This window comes from Pararge aegeria, chromosome 11 (assembly GCF_905163445.1).
Source record: "Pararge aegeria chromosome 11, ilParAegt1.1, whole genome shotgun sequence".
Taxonomy (NCBI): Eukaryota; Metazoa; Arthropoda; class Insecta; order Lepidoptera; family Nymphalidae; genus Pararge; species Pararge aegeria.
Genome location: NC_053190.1, coordinates 17,630,438 through 17,650,428, shown reverse-complemented (window position 1 = coordinate 17,650,428; position 19,991 = coordinate 17,630,438). Strand labels below are relative to the sequence as shown.

The window sequence follows — 19,991 nt, the reverse complement described above, 5'->3', positions numbered from 1 at the left end:
CCTTCCCAGAAGATCGCATCATTTATCAAGTCTGACGCAGAAAATGAGGTTGGATCTCACACGCTTTACTCCTTTATATTCAGTATTCCAATGGCAGCCTTGAGGGTGTAAAGTGGGCATGGGAAGCCAGAAGTAAACGTAAAAACGATTTCACGAATCGGGAGCTAAGGCATCTTGTTTATCCAGGAACACAATTCAGTTGAATTTAAAAAAGATTTGGTTGGAAAAGTTGGTCGTAAAGAAGAAGAAATGTCAAGATTAGAGGGGTGTAATGAGATAACATCCCACTAATTGAAGTTTAAGTGAAGAAGTTAAAGCAGTGATAGCGAATGCGCTAGGGCAGGAGCTCGACTTCACTTTCGGGAGGGGCGAGTTCGAATCCCAGCCTAACCTGTAACATTTCTAAGTTATGTGCGTTTTAAGTAATTATAATATCGCTTGCTTCAACGGTGAAGGAAAACCTCTTGAGGAAAGTTTGTTATATGTACATATTATATTTGTATATATAGGTTTATGCATGTTTATTTGCAACACAGTACAGTTAAATGCACCACCTACCTCTCTTCTTGAGCTGTTTTTAACGCCTTTGGTTGCCTGGAAGAGATCGCTATGTAGCGATAAGGCCGCCAAATTGTATACCTTTTGTTAAATTTTTACTGTTAATTTGTTATGTTTATGTGGTGTACAATAAAAGTGTATTCATTCATTCATTCATTCATGCCTGAGAGTTCTACATAATGTTCTCAATGGCGTTTGGAGTCCACCAATCCGCACTGGGCGGCCCTAACCCCTTTTCATTGTTGGAGGAGACCCGTGCTCTGTAGTGGGCCGGTAATGGGTTGAAATGATGAATGAGATTACAAACCAATAATTTGCGCAAAACAAATTTAAGAACAAACATTACACTAGAGGTGATAGAATGAAGACAAGGCAAAAAACCGCCAAAAAACGTCAATAACGGTTTACCTTACCTCACAGAATTACAGACGCCATTTGAAACCATTTTATTTTTACGCTGGAATAAGGTTTGTTTTACTATTGTGGACTCTATCCCGTTGTAATAATGTTTAAATATTTACAATATTTGACGTAAAGACGAACGCTAACGCGGCAAGCGAAATGAGTCTTTGCCAAGATTAAAAAAAACTGGCTTCCGGATACAATGTTCTTACATAACAAGTTACATTTTTACACCTCATAAACGATATGATTCAAATATAATTAAAAATGGAATACAACTTACTGGCCAGTTACTTGTACCTAATCCATGATACTGATTGTGATTATAATTACTTCGATGAAATTTAACATTTGAATTTAGAATTCAAAATATCTGCTATTTTTAAATAACTAAGAATTTTTAATATGACCTGTTCTGACACTAGATCTTTTCTAGCTAGAAAGAAAGCTTAGGAAGCAAGAAATAAATTACAGACTGCTCAGAAAGAAGATGAAGAATGTGGATATTCGAAAAAACACACAAAGAAAATGGAAATGGGCAGGTCACGCGGCTAGGTATAACGATGATTGAAGAACAATAAGATCAGTTGACATGGTCCGGACCAAGAAGTACTAGAGCGAGAGGCCGGCCATGTGGAAGAAAGTATGTGGGGGAATGTAGATGAAATAGTAGCGATAGCGGGTTGGAAATTGCTAGCCACAGCTATGACCAGAGACCAGTGGAATGCCTTGCAGAAGGCTTTTAACCAAAGGGGGTATACACATACAAGAATAACAATTTAAAATTATAATACATGTAGCAATTGTATCTCTGATCATGATTATTTTATAGCTTCTCAATATTAAAGAATAGAAAGAAAGAAAAATCATCTTTATTGTCACACATATGTGTAAAATGTTACATAAATTTGATAAAAGAATAAAAATCATCGAAGAAGTACCTAAATAAACAAATATAAACAAAATCAAAAATTATGAAACTAATAAACACGAAATACTAAAATCTCAAATGAAATGTAAAATCAAATGTAATGTGAGTGTATTTAATGTATTATTAGTATTAATGATCTGTAATCATTTTGTATGGATTTCAATGAAGCTTATTATTGTTCTGACACTTTTAGTATAACCGGCTATGTCTGCCTTTTATATGGTCAGGTACTAAGTTAAAAAGTTTTAGAAGCTGTTTGAACTGAAAATGAACTGAATAAAAACAGAAAACACACATGCCGATTTCTCGGCAACGTTTGTGTTTAAATATCTGACTACATATATAAACCAGATAGGTTTCACGGCTCAGATGGTCTGTGAATAACTCATAATATTATATAGCACAAATTGATCTCTAAAGTAATAAATAAGTGGTAATCATAATTCAATATTACATTGTGGTCGCATGTTTGCTATACCATTATTCACCTAATCCTTAAAACAGAGTTTGAGAAAGCTGAGTTTAAAGTTTCTTTATAACTTTGATTGTTCGAGGCGAGGTTTTCAAAATACGATTTACAAAACCTTAAACAAAATACGTTCACGATGGTATAAAGTTATTAACACGTTTTATAGAATGCTTTTGCGGTGTTCGGTAGAGATTGTTAGCATAACAAACTCTTTTTTTTTAATACTTAATAGTTTATGGACCAGGCATATAAGCAGCATTGTTGCAATGCTGTGTTCCGGTCTGAAGGGCGTGGTTGCCGGTGTAACTACAGGCTCATGAGGCTTGACACCTACGCCTCAAATGGATGGACACAGGGCGGCATGTTGCAGGACGTACAAGGAGTACGTACGTATGCTTTGTGAAGCGTTGCTCTGTTTAAAGGCGATGGTTTTCCAGTTACAATCAGATGGTCGATCTACTTAGTCCGACAATCCCTATCTCCATCCCTATCCCTCTCCCTACTAATATTATAAATGTCTATGTAAGTTTGTTTGTTACGCTTTCACGCAAAAACGACTTGACCGATCCTCACGAAACTTTGTACACATATTCTTGGAAGTGTTAGAAGTAATATAGGATAATTTTTATCCCGACACTAAGATCGGTTCCTTTGGGAAAGGGGAAGAAAGTGTTTGACGATTTTACACCATAACTCCGACAAATTATAACCGATTTATATAATTATTTATGTACTATAGAGGTTATATGTGTTTAATTTTGCCAAAACTCTGTGCAGATCTGATAAATGGAGTTGGAGATAGAGGACAGAACGCCTCAGCGGACAGCAGCAGACCCCTCATTTAAGGCGATACTGAATACTTGAATGCCACATCAAAAAACCACATCAAAAAATCAAACGCAGACGAAGTCACGGCCAACAGCTAGTTATTACGATAAAAAAAAGAAAAAGCCTTTAGTTTAGCAGTGGATTGTTATAGGCTATTGCTTGAACTAAGACTAATAACTTTCAAATCGTAGTCTAACACAAACCAGACATTAGAAAAGGGACTACGAAATACGTTATTGATGAAAGAATGTCTTGAACATTATTTCATCAACAAAAATCAATATTGTCTTTCGTTTACCTACTATCTCGACTTTAACAAAGTGAATCGATGACTACACAAATTGATTGTTGCGAGTTTTTGCGTTAATCGAACGAGGTCCCTCTATTGTTAGTTACCAGTTAAGAGTACTTCTCTTGAATTAACGTAAGGTACTTTTAAGCAAACACTTTTTTTCTCGGAACTCTTGTCAATAAGTGGCATTTTGTCGTAAGTTAGGTAATACGTAATATCTAACCCCGTGCGCCTGTAAGCAAGTTATGCCGCACATATGCCGCGTTGGTCTGGTGAGAGGCATTGGCCGTGGCTAGTTACCACCCTACCGACAAAGACGTGCCGCTAAGTTATTTAGTGCTCCGGTGCGATGTCGCGCAGGAACCGGTTAGGCTTAGGATATGACTACCATACTCCCTAACAGGTTAGCCCGCTACCTTCTTAGACTGCTTCATCACGTACCACCAGGTGAGATTGCAGTCAATGGCTACCTAACTTGTAGAGGAAAAAAAAAATTATGATCTTCAGCCTATCAAATATCAATGAAACTGATTATGCTCGCGCTGCAATAGTGCATTTTTTTTAAATTAATATAATACGACAATACATACATCGCCATCTAGCCCCAAAGCGTAGCTTGTGTTATGAGTACTAAGATGACCAATGAATATTTTTATGTATAATATACATAAATACATAAACTATACAGATAAACAGACTCTGAAAAACATTCATGTTCAACACACCAACATTTTCTAGTTGTGGGAATTGAACCCTCAGCCTTGGACTCAGAAAGCAAGGTCGCTGGCCCACTGCGCCAATCGTTAGGCAAATTAGCACTAACCTATCCATAAAATCTCTATTCGGGAATATCCTTTATTTGGTTTAATAGAATAGCAATCAAAAGCATATTGGGTTCTCCAGTAAAAATAAGAAAGTGTAGCTGGCGATTAATAAAGAGTTTACATTCATTTATCATCGCTTAGCGAAATTCAAGCATAATCCTACTAATATTACAAATGCGAAAGTGTGGATGTTTGTTACTCAATCACGCATAAACGACTGAACGAAATTGGATGAAATTTGACATGCATGTAGCCTTTGACATGGAAAAGAACATAACCTTTTATCCCGATTCCTTAAGTAGTTCCCGAGGAAAAATTTAAAATTGTTCACGAGATAAGCTGCGGGCAGACCGCTTTGAAATTTCGTATGTACGAGTATGTTAGACATTTACTTTCTTTACCGATCTCTCAAATAGTTCCCGTGGTAAGATTAAAAAGTGTTAACGAGCGAAGCTTTAGACCCAATTCTGAAGTCCACGCAGTCGCAGTCGCTGGCAGAAGCTAGTATAAAATAATATTAAAACTTTAGATAAACGCGTCTGCCAACAAAATGTAAACCTGTACTCCCATTAATAGTGTAGCTACTACCTATGAGTTTAAACAATGTACCTATAGCGTAATTGCCTAATCCCACATCCAATAGAATCTATGGAGAAATATTCAATAAGAGTATATTTAGCGGTTCTCTCTGCATCCGGTTCTAGATTTATCACAAAATCGACATATTATCAAAATTAAGCTTAATTTGCTATACTCCGCGAAAAGCAGGAGAATCTGTGTGGTGTAATTTATAATTTCTTCAATCCTTATACCCCACACCAAACAGATCTTCGGCAATATACCCTCTACGCACGTTTCGCTCCGAAACCGGAGCATCATCAGGAGATGTTGACTTTACAATGAATAATTGTTAAGTGAAATTGTTGTAATGTTGAATTGTAAAGTCAACATCTCCTGATGATGCTCCGGTTTCGGAGCGAAACGTGCGTAGAGGGTATATTGCCGAAGATCTGTTTGGTGTGGGGTATAAGGATTGAAGAAATTATAAATTACACCACACAGATTCTCCTGCTTTTCGCGGAGTATAGCAAATTAAGCTTAATTTTGATAATATATCATGGATTTCCGCAAAGTAACGCCTGCTTCTATCCAATACAAAATCGACAAATATGCACGCACCGTGGAACACACGAAAAAACCATTTTCAGAATGCAGCGTAGTTCGTTAAACCGGATATTGAAAAACTACACGATAAAATGTATACGAAATTAAAAGATTCATGTTTTTGTAGCTCCGAAGAACGTTTTTTGCCAGAAGCTCTCATCTTAAACTATTCCACAAAGGACTTTATGGGGGATATAAGAAAGCTGCTTATTTCTATGACTTACCTTTCTCGATCCCTCGTTATTTTTCCCGTTACCTAAATCGTGTTCGAAGCTATCACAACTAAAGCACAAAAGAATTCTGTGGGATAATATAAAATCATTGCAAGGGGAAAAGCTGGAAAAGATTTAATTGTGTACTGAACCTACCCTAATAGGTTTATTACGGTTAAATAAAACCTAAGTAAATTTTGAGAAACTTCAACTCAATTAGCAATACCAACTTAAACTAACCCAAATACTCCAGTTGGTAGAAAAATAAAAAAACCAGAAAACTACAAATAAAAGTATTTGTAGTTTTCTGGTAACACAAATGAAATGGCGACTAGTTTTAGATTGCAGTAAACTTTATCATTGTAAATTCTGCATGACAAGGTCGAAATTATTTTTCTTCGCAAGCAAATAAACATTGCATTGACATCAATGGGCAGTCAAGTGACTGCAATTATCTGTGTTGTTACAAAGTTAGATTGGTCCGTCTTCACAGATTTGGTTTGAATTTTTGGTTTCATGTTTGGTTTGAAGGTACTCAAGTTATATTTACCCGGCAGAAAACATAGATGTTGCGAAGAAGTAACTCACGCAAGCGTTTGGAAACTAGTACACCTACGCATGCCACATCACAAATACTTACTTCTCATAGGCCTCCGCTAATTCCTTGACATTCTTCTCAGTGTCGGCGGCGGCTTCTTTGGAGTTGGGCTTCAGCAGAGATACGATGAAGTCCGCGTGCTCCAGCAGATCATCTTTCGTCTCTTCCAAGCTTGATACTTCGCTTTGTAATTCCTGCACAATAGACAACGTGTTAATGAAAACCGAAATATTACTTAGAGGTTTTAGACGTACTTTATTTACTGTCTTTAAGACTTTTTTTTATACTACGACAATACACACATCGCCATCTAGCCCCAGAGTAAGCGTAGCTTTTTATGAATAATATACATAGATAGTTATAATATACAGATAAACACCCAGACGCTGAAAAACACTTATGTTCATCATACAAACATTTTCCAGTTGTGGGAATCGAGCCCACGGCCTTGGACTCAGAAAGCATGGTCGCTGCCCACTGCGCCAGGCGGCCGTCATTTTGAAACCAAAACGGTAAAAGTTTTTTTAGTAAACCACTACCATAGTTTTTACTGAAAGATATCAGCCAGCCTGAAAGATACAGCCCTAACACCACATGCAAAATTAAAATCAAGTGACTCCTGTCACTTCATTAGGTACCCGTTGCGTAGCGTAGGTTCTATGCGCGTGTCTGTCTTTTATTTTCAATAGGGTTGTCAAAAGTAAACACTTATAATGTTTTGATTTAGATAGTAAGGAAAAATAAATATGCTTCTTTTGATTTAGTATTGATTAACCACGAAAATGTTAGTTTAAAATCTTTAAACACTTGCTTCAACCGTGAATGATTGTCATCGTGAGGTAACCTGCATGCCTGAGAGTTCCCATAACGCATTCAAAGGCATGTGAAAGCCATGTGTGGATTACGGCCTACACCCTTCTCATTTATTAACAGTCGGTTAGTGCAGCGACCCTGCTTCCTGAGTCCAAGGCCGTGGTTTCGATTCCCATAACTGAAATATGTTTGTGTGATGAACATGAACGTTTTTCTGTGTCTGAGTGTTTATCTGTATAACATTCATAAAAATATTCATCAGCTGTCTAAGTACCCATAGCACAAGCTACGCTTACTTTGGGGCTAGATGGTGCTGAATGTTTTGTCGTAGTATATTTATTTATTTATAAATTGTGAGAGGAGATCCATGCCCTGTTGTGGGCCGGTAATGTGTTGTAATGCTAGGTTCTGAAGCATCTTTGTTCATGTCATACCTGCAGAGCATGCCTTGTGTCCAGAGCGCGTCTTCGCGTGGATGGGTTGCTGTCAAGTTGGCGTAGGCGGTCGCCAATAGCTGTGATCGCTGAGCCAAGACTTCTCTGCGTATCAAGGAGTTGGTTCCAGCGTTGGAGCTGGCTGTCCGCCTCTACTGCGCGCTCTGCTAGACCTGGTGATGTTGAGATTGGTTAAATTGGCCCAAATATTTGCTGTACCTTAAAGTTTTAAATTGTCATTGTTAGATAGACTATTTATACAATGAAAGAGTCACTACAAAAATACTTGAATAATAAATTAATATTTTCTTTCGTGATGTTTTTAACACCCCGACACAAAAACGACGAGGAGTTATATGTGGCATCGTTTGTCCCGAACGGATGAACCGATTAAGATTTTTTTTTGTTCGAAAGGTGAATTAGTCTGGAGTGTTCCTATCTATGTTTGAAGAAAATCAGTCCAAGATGGCCGCCGCCATCAAAATGGCGGATTACATAATTTCAAACTCCCTGAATATGGGTATAAAATGAAAGCACTTTACAAGTAAGACAAGAAAGTTACTTTATTTTCGTGGGATAACCTACATGTAAAATACTATTTACGCAATTGAATACATGGATGAGATAGCTATGTATAACGCCGCCATATTTTATACACTGTTTTGTGATAGTTTTTATGTTTTATTTACTTTGTGTGGTGTACAATGAAAAGTATATTCGTTCATTCGTTTTTATACTTAAATATGAATTTACCTTCCAAAGCTACATTCCAGCCGGCGACAAGGTCCCTGGTTTTTTGCTCTACACGTTCACCGCTCGCCGCGTCTGCTCCGCTGCACAGCTCCCTCGCCCGCTCCCGAACTACGTCCAGGAGTGGCTGTTGGTTCTGGGAACAGAAGGAAACACTTTATTTATTTGTTTCCCTACCAGATGGCCGCTGACTCCAATATCTCCTCTTTTTATAGTAATAGCAGATGTACCTCCAGCACGGCTGGCATGGGCAGGAGACAATTATCTCCCGGGGAAATGATATAAATTTTTCTTCTCCCACAGCTTTATGAACTTTTCAAGCATTGGCGTGACCCAAAATTTAAAAAAATTTAAATTCAAAATTCATTTATTTCAAGTAGGCTTAATATAAATACTTTTGAAACGTCAAGTCTGTCTGTGTGTAGTGACTCTACCACCGGTTCGGAAGGCAGATTCTACCGAGAAGAAGCCGGGAAAAAACTCAGCAGTTGCTCTTTTCCAATATCAACAATTTACATTTTACATTTTAAAATTCATTTTTCTATCCTGTGAGAGATGAAAGCGGAGCCGGATGCTTCCAAGCAACCTTGTCATTAAGAAACTCATCAATCGTATAATAACCTCGCTGTAATAAATGTGTTTTAACACATTCTTTAAACTTATGCATTGGTAGGTCCAATATTACCTCAGGAATAATATTATAAAAGCGTACACTCAATCCCACAAATGACTTCTGCACCTTTCGCAGACGATATGCAGATGTCACTAATTTATGACCATTTCTTGTAAGTCGACTGTTTATATCCACTTTTTGTTTATAAAGACTAATATGTTGTCTTACAAATACTATACAAAGTGGAAATAATATCGAAATAATATGTGTAATAATAAACGGGGGTAAACCTCTCCTATTCCATGTTCACGTGCAGGTGGACACGTTAATTATATACCCTGTCAGGGGATATAATAAGGGGATATAATTTTTGTCTCCTGCCAGTTCTAGCACTGCTAATGGTAAGAGGAAAACTATTGCCTATAACCAAAACAACAATAATTCGAAAGAAAATTAAGGACATGTTCATCATCATCACCAACCCATTACTGACCCACTGCTGGGTCTCCCATACATGAGAAGATCCACCACGCTGGCCCAGTGTGGATTGGTGGACTCCACACGCCTTCGGGAACATTATAGTGAACTATCACCTAACATTAGTAATCTGAAGTAAATCAAAAAAAAAAAATTAAATGATAAGAAAAATGTTAAACAATATGGAGATATAAACGGCATTTCGTATCAAGTGTTTATAATGTTATCAGGGAATGCGATGACTGATAAGCATTTGATAGCGCTCACGTTTTGCAGAATTGCACAAGTAATTTGGATGTTTATTTTGCAAACGGTAACTATTAAATCAAGATTATATCTAAATATTTGCTAGAATTATTTTGTCTGGTTTGAGTGGCTTCGGCCGTGGTTAGTTATCACACTATCGACAAAACGTGTCTCGTAGTGATTTTCAGGTACGATGCTACGTATAAAAGCGATTAGTAAAATTTTCTCTTCTGTTTATGAACCAATTTTTTTGTTATTCTTGTCTAAGATTCTGAATTAAATCTACCACCACCCCACTTCACACACACCCACTCCACACACTTTTTACCGACTTCGCACGCTCAGGTTGCCTTTAAAAGACCACTTTTAGTAATAAGGCCGCCTTTGCACCCTAGCACTAAGTACTATTACTGTTTTCCTTGTGTTTTTGTTATTTATTGTTTTCACTTTTAATTTGTGCAATAAAGACTTTATCTATCTATCATCTAAATAGGTAAGGTACTAACTTATTCAAAGTTTATTGACATCATAATACAGGTAAATAGAGTATACCAGAAAGCGCTCAGCCTTGTAGTTCCTAACATGAAAACTAACAACTTTTGTTCTACGACTTCGAAAATTCAGTATAAATTTATTTTAAACAAGATAATTAATAAATCATGTTATCTCTGTAAAGTAACATTACACTGTGAAACCAAATGCATGCCTCTGTTGCCAAACCGCTGCGAGCACGGGCGATAGAGTCGTGGTTCGCGCATTGTTGCTAATTTTACATTACAGAGTAGTAAAAAGTAGTGTATCTATAAAAACATATTGAATATTAAATATTTAAATTATGAGTAAGTAAGTTATGAGTTAAAAAAAAGTCATAGAACAAAAGGAAAAAGTTTAAAGGCAAACAACTACAGGCCAAGAGCGTTCTGGTTTTTTTTATTTAACCCTAATGAAATATTCATTGCGAAAAATATAATATACATGTTATCCAGGACCGGTTATATATTTTTATTTCTTTTTGACTACATTGTCATCAAAATTTGTACAGCTCTTTAAAATTTACTCGTTGGAAAAACAATCTAAGTTAACGAAACAAGCATTTTATAACTTCGGTATAAAACTAATAAATGTCTTTTATGATTATTTTGTTCATGGTTATTTTTATTCAAGCCACTAAAAATAGTGAAAAATGCAAAGAGAACGCAGAATTTTAGGTCGCGTTTTAGTTTGATAAGTTTGAAACCGACTCTGGTCATGAACATTAAGAAGTTAGACAAGAAATCGGAAAAATTGTCAGAAAAAAAATTCAAATTCAAAAAATCGGAAACGTTATTTTTATAATCTGTCGAATTTCAACCACGAGAAAGAGTCCTATAGTTTTTATAAACCTATATGACACCCCTTTCTTAATGAAAATGACTAAATAAAATATAATTTCGTTTTTCCTACTTTTATTTTACTTCGTAAGTAGTAATAAAGTAATCAAATATTCATGATTGTGTTGAAGATCAAGTTTTTGGTAAGGAAAACGTTTCCAGCGTAGAGTCATCGGTAGTGACCTTGAGAGTCGCATGGTTAACTCATTGCAGCTATTTATAGTACCGGTTAGTTTGGAAGCGTTTATAGTGAACTTGACATTAATGTTAATGTATATCCCGACTATACTCGCAGAGGACTCAGTTAACTGATAAATTATTCGAGGTCTCGAGGGAGGTTACTTGAGCTACTTCTTTTTTACTTTACATGTACATACTCCTGGCGCCTGCCATTTCAATAGTCTGTATATTAAATTTTTTTACGTATCAATACAAATTAAAAAAAAAAACATTTATTTCTAGTAGGCCTATTTTATAAGCACTTTTAAAACGTCAAGTATGTCGGCTCTACCAGCGGTTCGGAAACAGATTCTACCGAGAAGAGCCGGTAAGTAATTCAGTAGTTGCTCTTTTGAAACATCAACATTTACACACATTTTACTATCTTGCGGGAAATGAAAGCGAAACTGGCTGCTTCCAATCTACCTTGTCATCAAGAAATTAATCAAATGTTTTGTAGCCCCGCTGCATTAGATGTATTTTTACACATATTTTGTGTATAATGTATGCATTGGTAGGTCCAGAATTACCCTATTAATAGTGTTGTAAAAGCGTATACTTAACCCCACAAAGGAGTTCTGCACCTTTCGCAAACGATATGCAGATATCACTAATATTATGTCCGTTTCTGGTAAGTCGATTGTTAATATCAATCAATAATGTGTCTATTGAGGATGAGATAACTATTCCAATGTTTCAGTTCCAACGAAATTAGGAACAGTTTTATCTTGAAAATATGCTTTAAAAAATCGCAATCTTTGACTTCTTTGATTTTTTCCAATTTCATGCAGTTGTGGTTAAAGACGTTTATTTTTCTCAAAAGAAATTACAATTTCACTCAATGAGAATATTTACAACTTATTTCATGTAGGTAATATTAAAACTACAAACAACGGCACGTACGAAACAATCAGCAATTATGTAAAAAAAAAACTTGAGGGTAAAATTATAAATAAATACTTCATACTGTCATACATAGCCAGGACTCTGATTTTGTCTTAAGTTTTTTCTTCATGCAGTTTAAATGTAGATATTATAGCTTAGCTATCTGGCTTTGTAGATTTTATTTTCTTTTTCTAATAAATATAAACTATTCAGAAAAAAAAATGCCGTTCACAGAACCATTATAGATTGTCTAGATATATTTTCTACGCTTCGCGAAATAGGAATCATCTTCTTCATCATTAACGGCCCACTATAGGGCACGGATCTTCTCCTACACTGAGAAGGGTTAAGGCCGCAATCCAAGACGCTCGCCTTGTGCGGAGTGATGGAATCTTTAAGAGCATAATTTTAATTGCTTAGAAAAGTTCGAGGTGCTTCGAACTCGGTCCCCACGAAAATGAAACCGAAGTTCTAGCCAACCACTATATCATCGCGAAATCGGAATATTTTCTTGCATTTGAAATAACGCCTGTCCAAGTATGGGTGAAAGGTTAGAAAAATTAAATCTTTTTTAACTAATTTGATCTAAAGTAACACGTTATTTTTCATACAATTAAAATATCACTTGTGTTAACGGTAAAGGAAAGCATCGATAGGAAATTTACATGCCTGAGAATTCTTCATAACGTTCTCAAAGGCGTACGTAGCAATCAATGTATCTAGCAAACCGCACTTGGCCAGCGACTACGACTTAGCCCTTCTCATTCTGAGGGCAGTGGGCCGGTAATGAGTCAATGATGACAGTAACTTAATGGAATATTTAAAATAATTGGTAATAAAATACACTAGTGATAAAAAAGTATTCTAGACCTAAATAAATGCTAACCCAGTCTTTCCTCAATAAGACGATTTCCAATGGAAAATCGTCATAAAAGAATCAAAAAAACTAAGAACACATCTGGATATCACGCAGGATAGCAAAAGAAAAAACAAAATGTGATAAAAAAATTACATTAATTTCTGCATTTACAAATTCGGAAGCATCTGATCAAATTTAATTTTTGTTTTTTGCTAGAACCAGATGATTTTATTTAAGTAAGAACATTTTTTTATAGGAAGTAAAAAAATATATAATTTTAAAAGGTTTTGTGCTGATCGATAGACTATATACGGTCAAAACAGCTGAAAATTGAAATTTGTTTTTTTTATGAATGCACCCTAGACGCTACTGCTAATGTTTTTAAAGATTAATCTACAAATTAGGTTTTTTGTATGATTGTTTATTTGAGTGTTGTTGTTTATTTGCTTTAAGCTATGCTTTAAGATAAAGTTTGACGCACATAACATACCAATATTCCTTTTCCAGCTCTAGTTAATTAATATTCGCTAATTTCCTGCATTAATCGTATAAATATGCGTTTACGATAAATATGGAGTTCATGTCATCATCACCACAATCACAATCTTTTTATACTTATATATTATGACCCGTGTATCTTACTAACATCGCTTGAAGCAGTATTGTTTTGTTATTGTTAACGCTCTTGTTTCAGAATGACCATGCCTATAACCGGTAAGCCTCCGTTTCAGATGTACACAACCGATAATCTAAAGTCTGAGTTCTAAGGCCTTATAATGTGTGCGAGGTCTTTGGTTCGATTTCCGGCGGGGGCCAAGATTAGGTAGAATTAGTGCTTCTTTATGGAAGTACAGGATTTCCAGTGAACGTGACGACTAGATAAACCCCGGGTCTGCCCGGTAGAATTTATATTTTTTTAATCCCAATACTCATTTAAATAGAAGACTCGCGATTCGTCCCAACGAGAGAAGCCCTACTTGACACCTTAATGCGAACTGGTTTTTTTGGTTTCTCGCAGCAACGGGGCAACAGATCGACGAGATTATTTGACCAAGAAATATTTGAAATCAAAAAATTCCAGATTATACATAATTAACAGTTCACGCGGAATAGGTCGCCAGCAAAAGCTACTTTTCCATAAACATTATAATTATATCACAAATCTTTCAAAAATAATAAAAAATGTAGAGACGTAAACGATTCAATGAAATTATTCCGCACAAAATTGCACCGCGAAATTCTAAAACAGAAAAAAAAATAGCTTGCACAATCATTGCATTATGCAGAGAAAATTCGCGACCGGCATTCAATCGTAAACAAACCGGCATTATCTTTATTACCGACATTTCCCCCCCACGTGTTGCACTTACCTTCCTTTTGCGAGGAATTTTGACACTTTAACTTACAACGAAAATAAATACAGATAAAAAATATTACCAATATAGATAATAAAACTAGGTAATAATGTAACTGCACTTGTGCAATAAGAAAGCAATGAATAGTGTTGCCGGTTTGCCGCTGTGCGTTCTCATTGCTGTGTTAGCTACGACTGAAGCGTAGCCTTGACTGACGGTTGCGTGACATCACCAAGTTGTTAAGGGGAGTTGACTCGGATATTCGCACAATTATTTCCTAACCCTACTCAATAAATATGATGGTTTTACTTTTGCACGCAACAAAGCCGTTTATTTATTTCAGCGTGCAATATATTATGAGAATTAGGCTTAATTTGCTATAAGCTAGATGTTGACTTTACAATGAATAATTGTTAAGAACAAAGTCTTAACAATTATTCATTGTAAAGTCGTAGAAACGTGTACATTGCCGTAGATTACTTTTCGTGTGGAGTATAAAGATTGAAGAAATTATAAATTACACCATACATATTCTCCTGCCTTTCCCGGAGTATAGCAAATTAAGCTTAATTTTCATAATATATCATGGATTTCCGCATAACGCCTGCTTCTATCCAATACGTGCCATATTACTCAACTCCACTTCATTTCAAGTGATCAAAACGTTTTGCGTTTAAATATCTTTTTTTTTAAAACCTTTTTCAAAGTGTTGATTCACTAAAGCGAGTTAATGTCTTGTGGGTCTACAATTACTACTCACAGATCAACTAATTCTGAGCCTACCTACGCTCATCTTAAATACTAGCGGTCCGTCACGACTTCATCCGCGCATTAGGCAACCTTAAAAGATAGACATATACTGTCGCGGACTTTTAAAGATAAAAAATTCAGTGGTACATCATTTGGGCGTTTTTTTAAAGGTTTACGCATCGCACGCTTTGGCAGCTCTAAAACATTTGCAACGTTATTCATTGATGAACCGCTCTGATATAGTCCTAGCATATAATTTTATGTAACCTATAGCCTTCATTGATACATCTTCTTCTATATATATAAAAGAGAAAGTGTGTGGGTATGTTCCGTATAGGCTCCGAAACGGCTGGACCGATTTCAATGAAACTTTCAGGGAATCTCCGGATTGACCTGGCAAGTAATATTGTAAAGTTTGGTGATGATCGGAGTACTCCTATTTTTGAACTGTCAAACTGTCAAATACAGCTTTTATTTACTATGATTATATTCTATTGTTGGGTGTACATCGGTGTAGATAATGAACTTCACCCGCTCGAGAAGAGAATAGAAGAGAATGAATACGGAGCAGAAATGATTCATTATATTATGAGACTTAAATAAAAATTTTATGATGTAAGTTTATTGTTTAAATAAAATAAAGAAAAATTCAGCCCGGCGAAGCGGGCTGGGTACGCTAGTGGTTTATAAAACACAAAATGATTTTTCTAATTCGAACCAATAGTTCCTGAGATTAGCGCGTTCAAACTATTTAGCTTTATAATGTTAGGATAGATTTTGCGGCCTTAGAATTATTGTGACTTGACAAACTTATGTTACTCGCTGAGGACACATTCCATCAAAATGTGGAAAGCATCTACCCTTACGCCACAGCCTGCACAATCTGGAGTGCGAGCTCTTCTCAGATAAAATAAACGCAAATCTGCCAAACGCAATGATATAATATCTTTTGCCTACTCAAAATATCTTCCAGAAATATTCAAACAGGACCCCCATTTTGTTGCGATATTTTTTTATTGGACTTTGTCTGAGTATGCGTTTGGCGGGATAAAAGTAGCTTAAGATTGTAGTTCCTTCGCTGCGTGTAACAAGGAACTTACTCGTCTTCGCTTTTTAAGTAGCTATTGTTCAACAGAGCGCGAAGTCGTTATGACTTTATTCGTGTTAATTTAATACATTTGAAATTCTACACATCGTTGTGATGCAGTTAGGTATTTTCAGGTATTTTATTCAAAAGTTGTGTTTTTATCATTTTTTTATTCTAAGTTATAAATAGTTAAAAGCCCTTATATAATATTCTTATCTTTCATATACAATTAAAAATAAAAAAAAAATCCAAAAAATAAAATTCGTCCAAATTTTCACTGAGCGGCATTTAAGAAACCAAAACACTGACTGACTGCACTTACGTTTAATAGACTCAGCCTTTCGGCATCCATACTAATTTTACTTATAAAAATGGAAGTGTGGGTTTTTTAATTCTTTGATTATTACCTATTCACGACTCAGAACTGCTCAGATACTGCTCATACAATTTGTGAGACATGGCTTTAGTTTGCATACTGAAGATGTAAGGAAATCAGATAATTTTATCCTAGAAAACACCAGGGTATTTATAAAAATATATAAAAAAAGTTTTATTTTATATTTATAAAATACCTCTTTTACCTATAAGCAGGCCTTTACAGCAAAACCGAAAATCAGTAGTGAGCATTGTTACAAATAATAAAATAATTGCATCAAGCTGAGTTTGAGGCCAATTGCCATGTATTTTTATAATTAAGAATAACAATAAAGGTATTTATTATCATAATAAGACTAGCGGACCCCAGCGCCATCTGTCAGGTTAATTTGTGAATCTAAGCCATCCAGGGGGCCACCTAAACGCATACCGAAAAATTCATTCGAATCGGTCCGGCCGTTTAGGAGGAGTTCAGAAATATATATATAGATTTGGAATTTTTGAAAATCTAGTTAGACTAGAAAATCTAGACTTACAGTCTGCATACGGGGCGTCAGATACTTTTTATATCCCGCGAGATATTAAAAAATCTAAACTAACGCGGACGAATTCGCGGTCAACAGCTAGTAAAATATATAATAACTATAACTACAATACAAGTGTTATTATAGCATTTTTCACTATATTATATGCCACAAAAACATTGAATAGTAATCATTATAGCATAAACACAATTTCCACTGCATTCTTTGCATTTTAATACTTAAAAAAAAGTTTGGGTAGATATTATAAAACGGCTACTAGCAACACTGGTATTGAAGGGGATTCACACAAATTGGTTAAGTACATAGCTAGTCGACATAACGAGTTCCATTCAAATCGCACCGGAAATGCCCGGTTATTTGATATTACCAAATTTGTTTACTGTGCATACACAATAGTGGTAACAGGCTCATTATAGGTAGGTATTCAGCTACCTATCTAAAGATTACATAAAGTGTCCTGAAATGATAAGTCCCTAACTCTGAGAATTATAAAGAAGGAAATGTTTTTTTTTTATTCCACTACAAGTTAGCCCTTGACTGCAATCTCACCTGGTTGTAAGTGAAGATGCAGTCTAAGACGGTAGCGGGCTAACCTGTTAGGGAGTACGGTAGTCGTACCCCTAATCGGTTTGTACGCGACATCGCGCTACACTAAATAGCTTAGCGGCATGTCTTTGTCGGTGGTAACTAGCCACGGCCAAAGCCTCCCACCAGACAAAAAGTTTAAGATGTATACAAGTTTAATCGGTAACTATATACGACTTTATCCCGTGTACACTTTAAATATATAAAAGCAGCATATAAATATGACGTTACACTCGAGTTTTTACAGTAACTCTCTGTATTTGCTGGAAAGCCAAAATTATTACTGTCGTAGTTTTAATACAAGCAATTAAAAGTATTTAAATTTGCTATTAAGAGAATTTTTAAGTTTTTTTTTTTTATGTCTGTACCTTGAATCCCACGAAGAAGATTATGGGAATAGGCTACCTATTAATTGTTCGCGGCTTCGTCTACGTAGAAATAATACCGATTTATTATTATATAAATGCGCAAGAGTGTTTGTTGGCTTTGCTTTCATTCACGGAGCAGTAGACGAACGGATCAATCCGTTTGTCTACTGAGCATTCCAAATTACAAAAAAAAAAGAGGTTTTATTTATTTGTATACATTTCGTAATTTTAACTAATTGGATCGAAATTATACCGAGGGATTCCCCGAAGTGTTTGCTTTTAGTATCGTATATCAAGTCGTATAAATATTTAGATGTTACAGACTTGCAACGCAAACCTTGATGATACTAATAATAATAAAAGTGCTACCATGACAAACCTGATACATATAGCCACAGAAATTATTTTTAAATTAAAATGTAATTAAAAAAAATTTAAAACTCAGGATACCTAGTTAGAGCTAGGTTAGTTAGTATATAGTGCTCCTTGGGTAATCACCTTGGTTCTCCAATTATAACTATTAAAAAGAAAAGTGAGCAAGCGTGAGTCCGTACAGAATGATTGTAATCTGACTTCCGGTAAGGCCTGTAATGCATCGCGTACCTAACTACATTACTCACGACCTGTCTGGTGCATTGACCCAACTGTGGGCATACTGACACCGCTTAAAGCAGTATTATTGAAGGCATACATCTTTTGGCGCCTTGGGAAAAGTTATGGACTAAATTTACGATGCGCGCGCATACCGTCACAAAAAACCGACACCCTGAAGTTAGCTTTAATGCTACAGTGTACACTTTCAATCGTCAAAGTCTACGGGTTCATATCGGTGATTTAATTGATTAAGTTGTACGAAAATCTCAAATTTTAATGTTGAGTGAAACTTGTCCGATAATGAGTCTATTACAAATTTAATTTTTTCAACCACCAATTTCTACAATTGTGTAGAAACATTTTTTTTGTGATATTTATTTGACATATTTTCACCTTTAAAATTAAGAAAGTTTAAAGTTTTGAAACGAAACGTTGATATTAAAATAACACTGCATTAAACAATGGTAGTTAGGCCATTGATTTACGCAAAAATAAATTTAAAGAATCCTTAGGTATCAAGTAATCTATCAAGTAATGTCAACAATACATGTCTACGCCTAAATAAAAGCAAATTCCTAGGCATACATGTACTTTTCACCCTTTGATTTTCACTAGGCAACTCTTACAAACTAACATGTCTATGGTTCTTGCCACAAAGTGTAGATGAAGTGTTAAAAGTTCGGTAACCATTACGCACCGCCGAATCCGTGTAGTCACTATAGGTGTACGCCTAACGTCGTTAGTCAACATCTAAGAGAAACATTTGGTGAAACCAGTGGTGTGCATAGAGGGTATGCACAGGGTACAATGAGTTAGGCCATTTTAAAGTCAACATCTCTAGAATCGTTGTCGAATGTATGGATATAGAAACAAACTCATTCGTGGATTCATGCCCTTTACATTTATGTGTTTGTTTTGTGTCTTTATCCATCCAGGCGCATTTCGTTTCATTGTGTTTCTAATCACAACGATTCTAAACAAGTTTCACTTGAACAAGTACAAATCCCTAATTACCATACGTACTTAACTGTTTGTAAAGAGTGACTCTACCGTATGTTACAGTTATGCGACTGTTTATGGTCCCAGTTCTGAATGACTGATCAACGTTAGTGGCGAATTTAATATAAAAGCGAATGATTTGCCCGTATACGTTGCGTTGTTACGAAATTGAATACAATTGCTGTACTTATATAAATACTATACATACGTTTATATAAATAAATTAAATATATATACTACGACAATAAACACATCGCCATCTTGTCCCAAAGTAAGCGTAGCTTGTGTTTTGGGTACTAAGATAACTGATGAATTATTTTATGAATAACATACACATAATAAACACCCAGACACTGAAAAACATTTATGTTCATTGTCCAGTTGTGGGA

At 35.6% G+C, this 19,991-nt stretch overlaps 1 protein-coding gene across 7 annotated transcripts in view; it reads right to left on the bottom strand.

Moving 5' to 3' along the window:
• LOC120627573 (nesprin-1) overlaps window positions 1–19,991 on the bottom strand; it is a 233,921-nt gene that overhangs the window by 84,062 nt on the left and 129,868 nt on the right. For all 7 annotated transcript variants that reach the window (XM_039895576.1, XM_039895578.1, XM_039895577.1 and 4 more), the window contains 3 exons: window positions 8,279–8,411; window positions 7,526–7,698; window positions 6,321–6,472 (listed from right to left, as the gene is read on the bottom strand). In XM_039895576.1, the coding sequence (XP_039751510.1) occupies window positions 6,321–6,472; window positions 7,526–7,698; window positions 8,279–8,411 (458 nt within the window). The remainder of the gene's footprint in view (window positions 1–6,320; window positions 6,473–7,525; window positions 7,699–8,278; window positions 8,412–19,991) is intronic.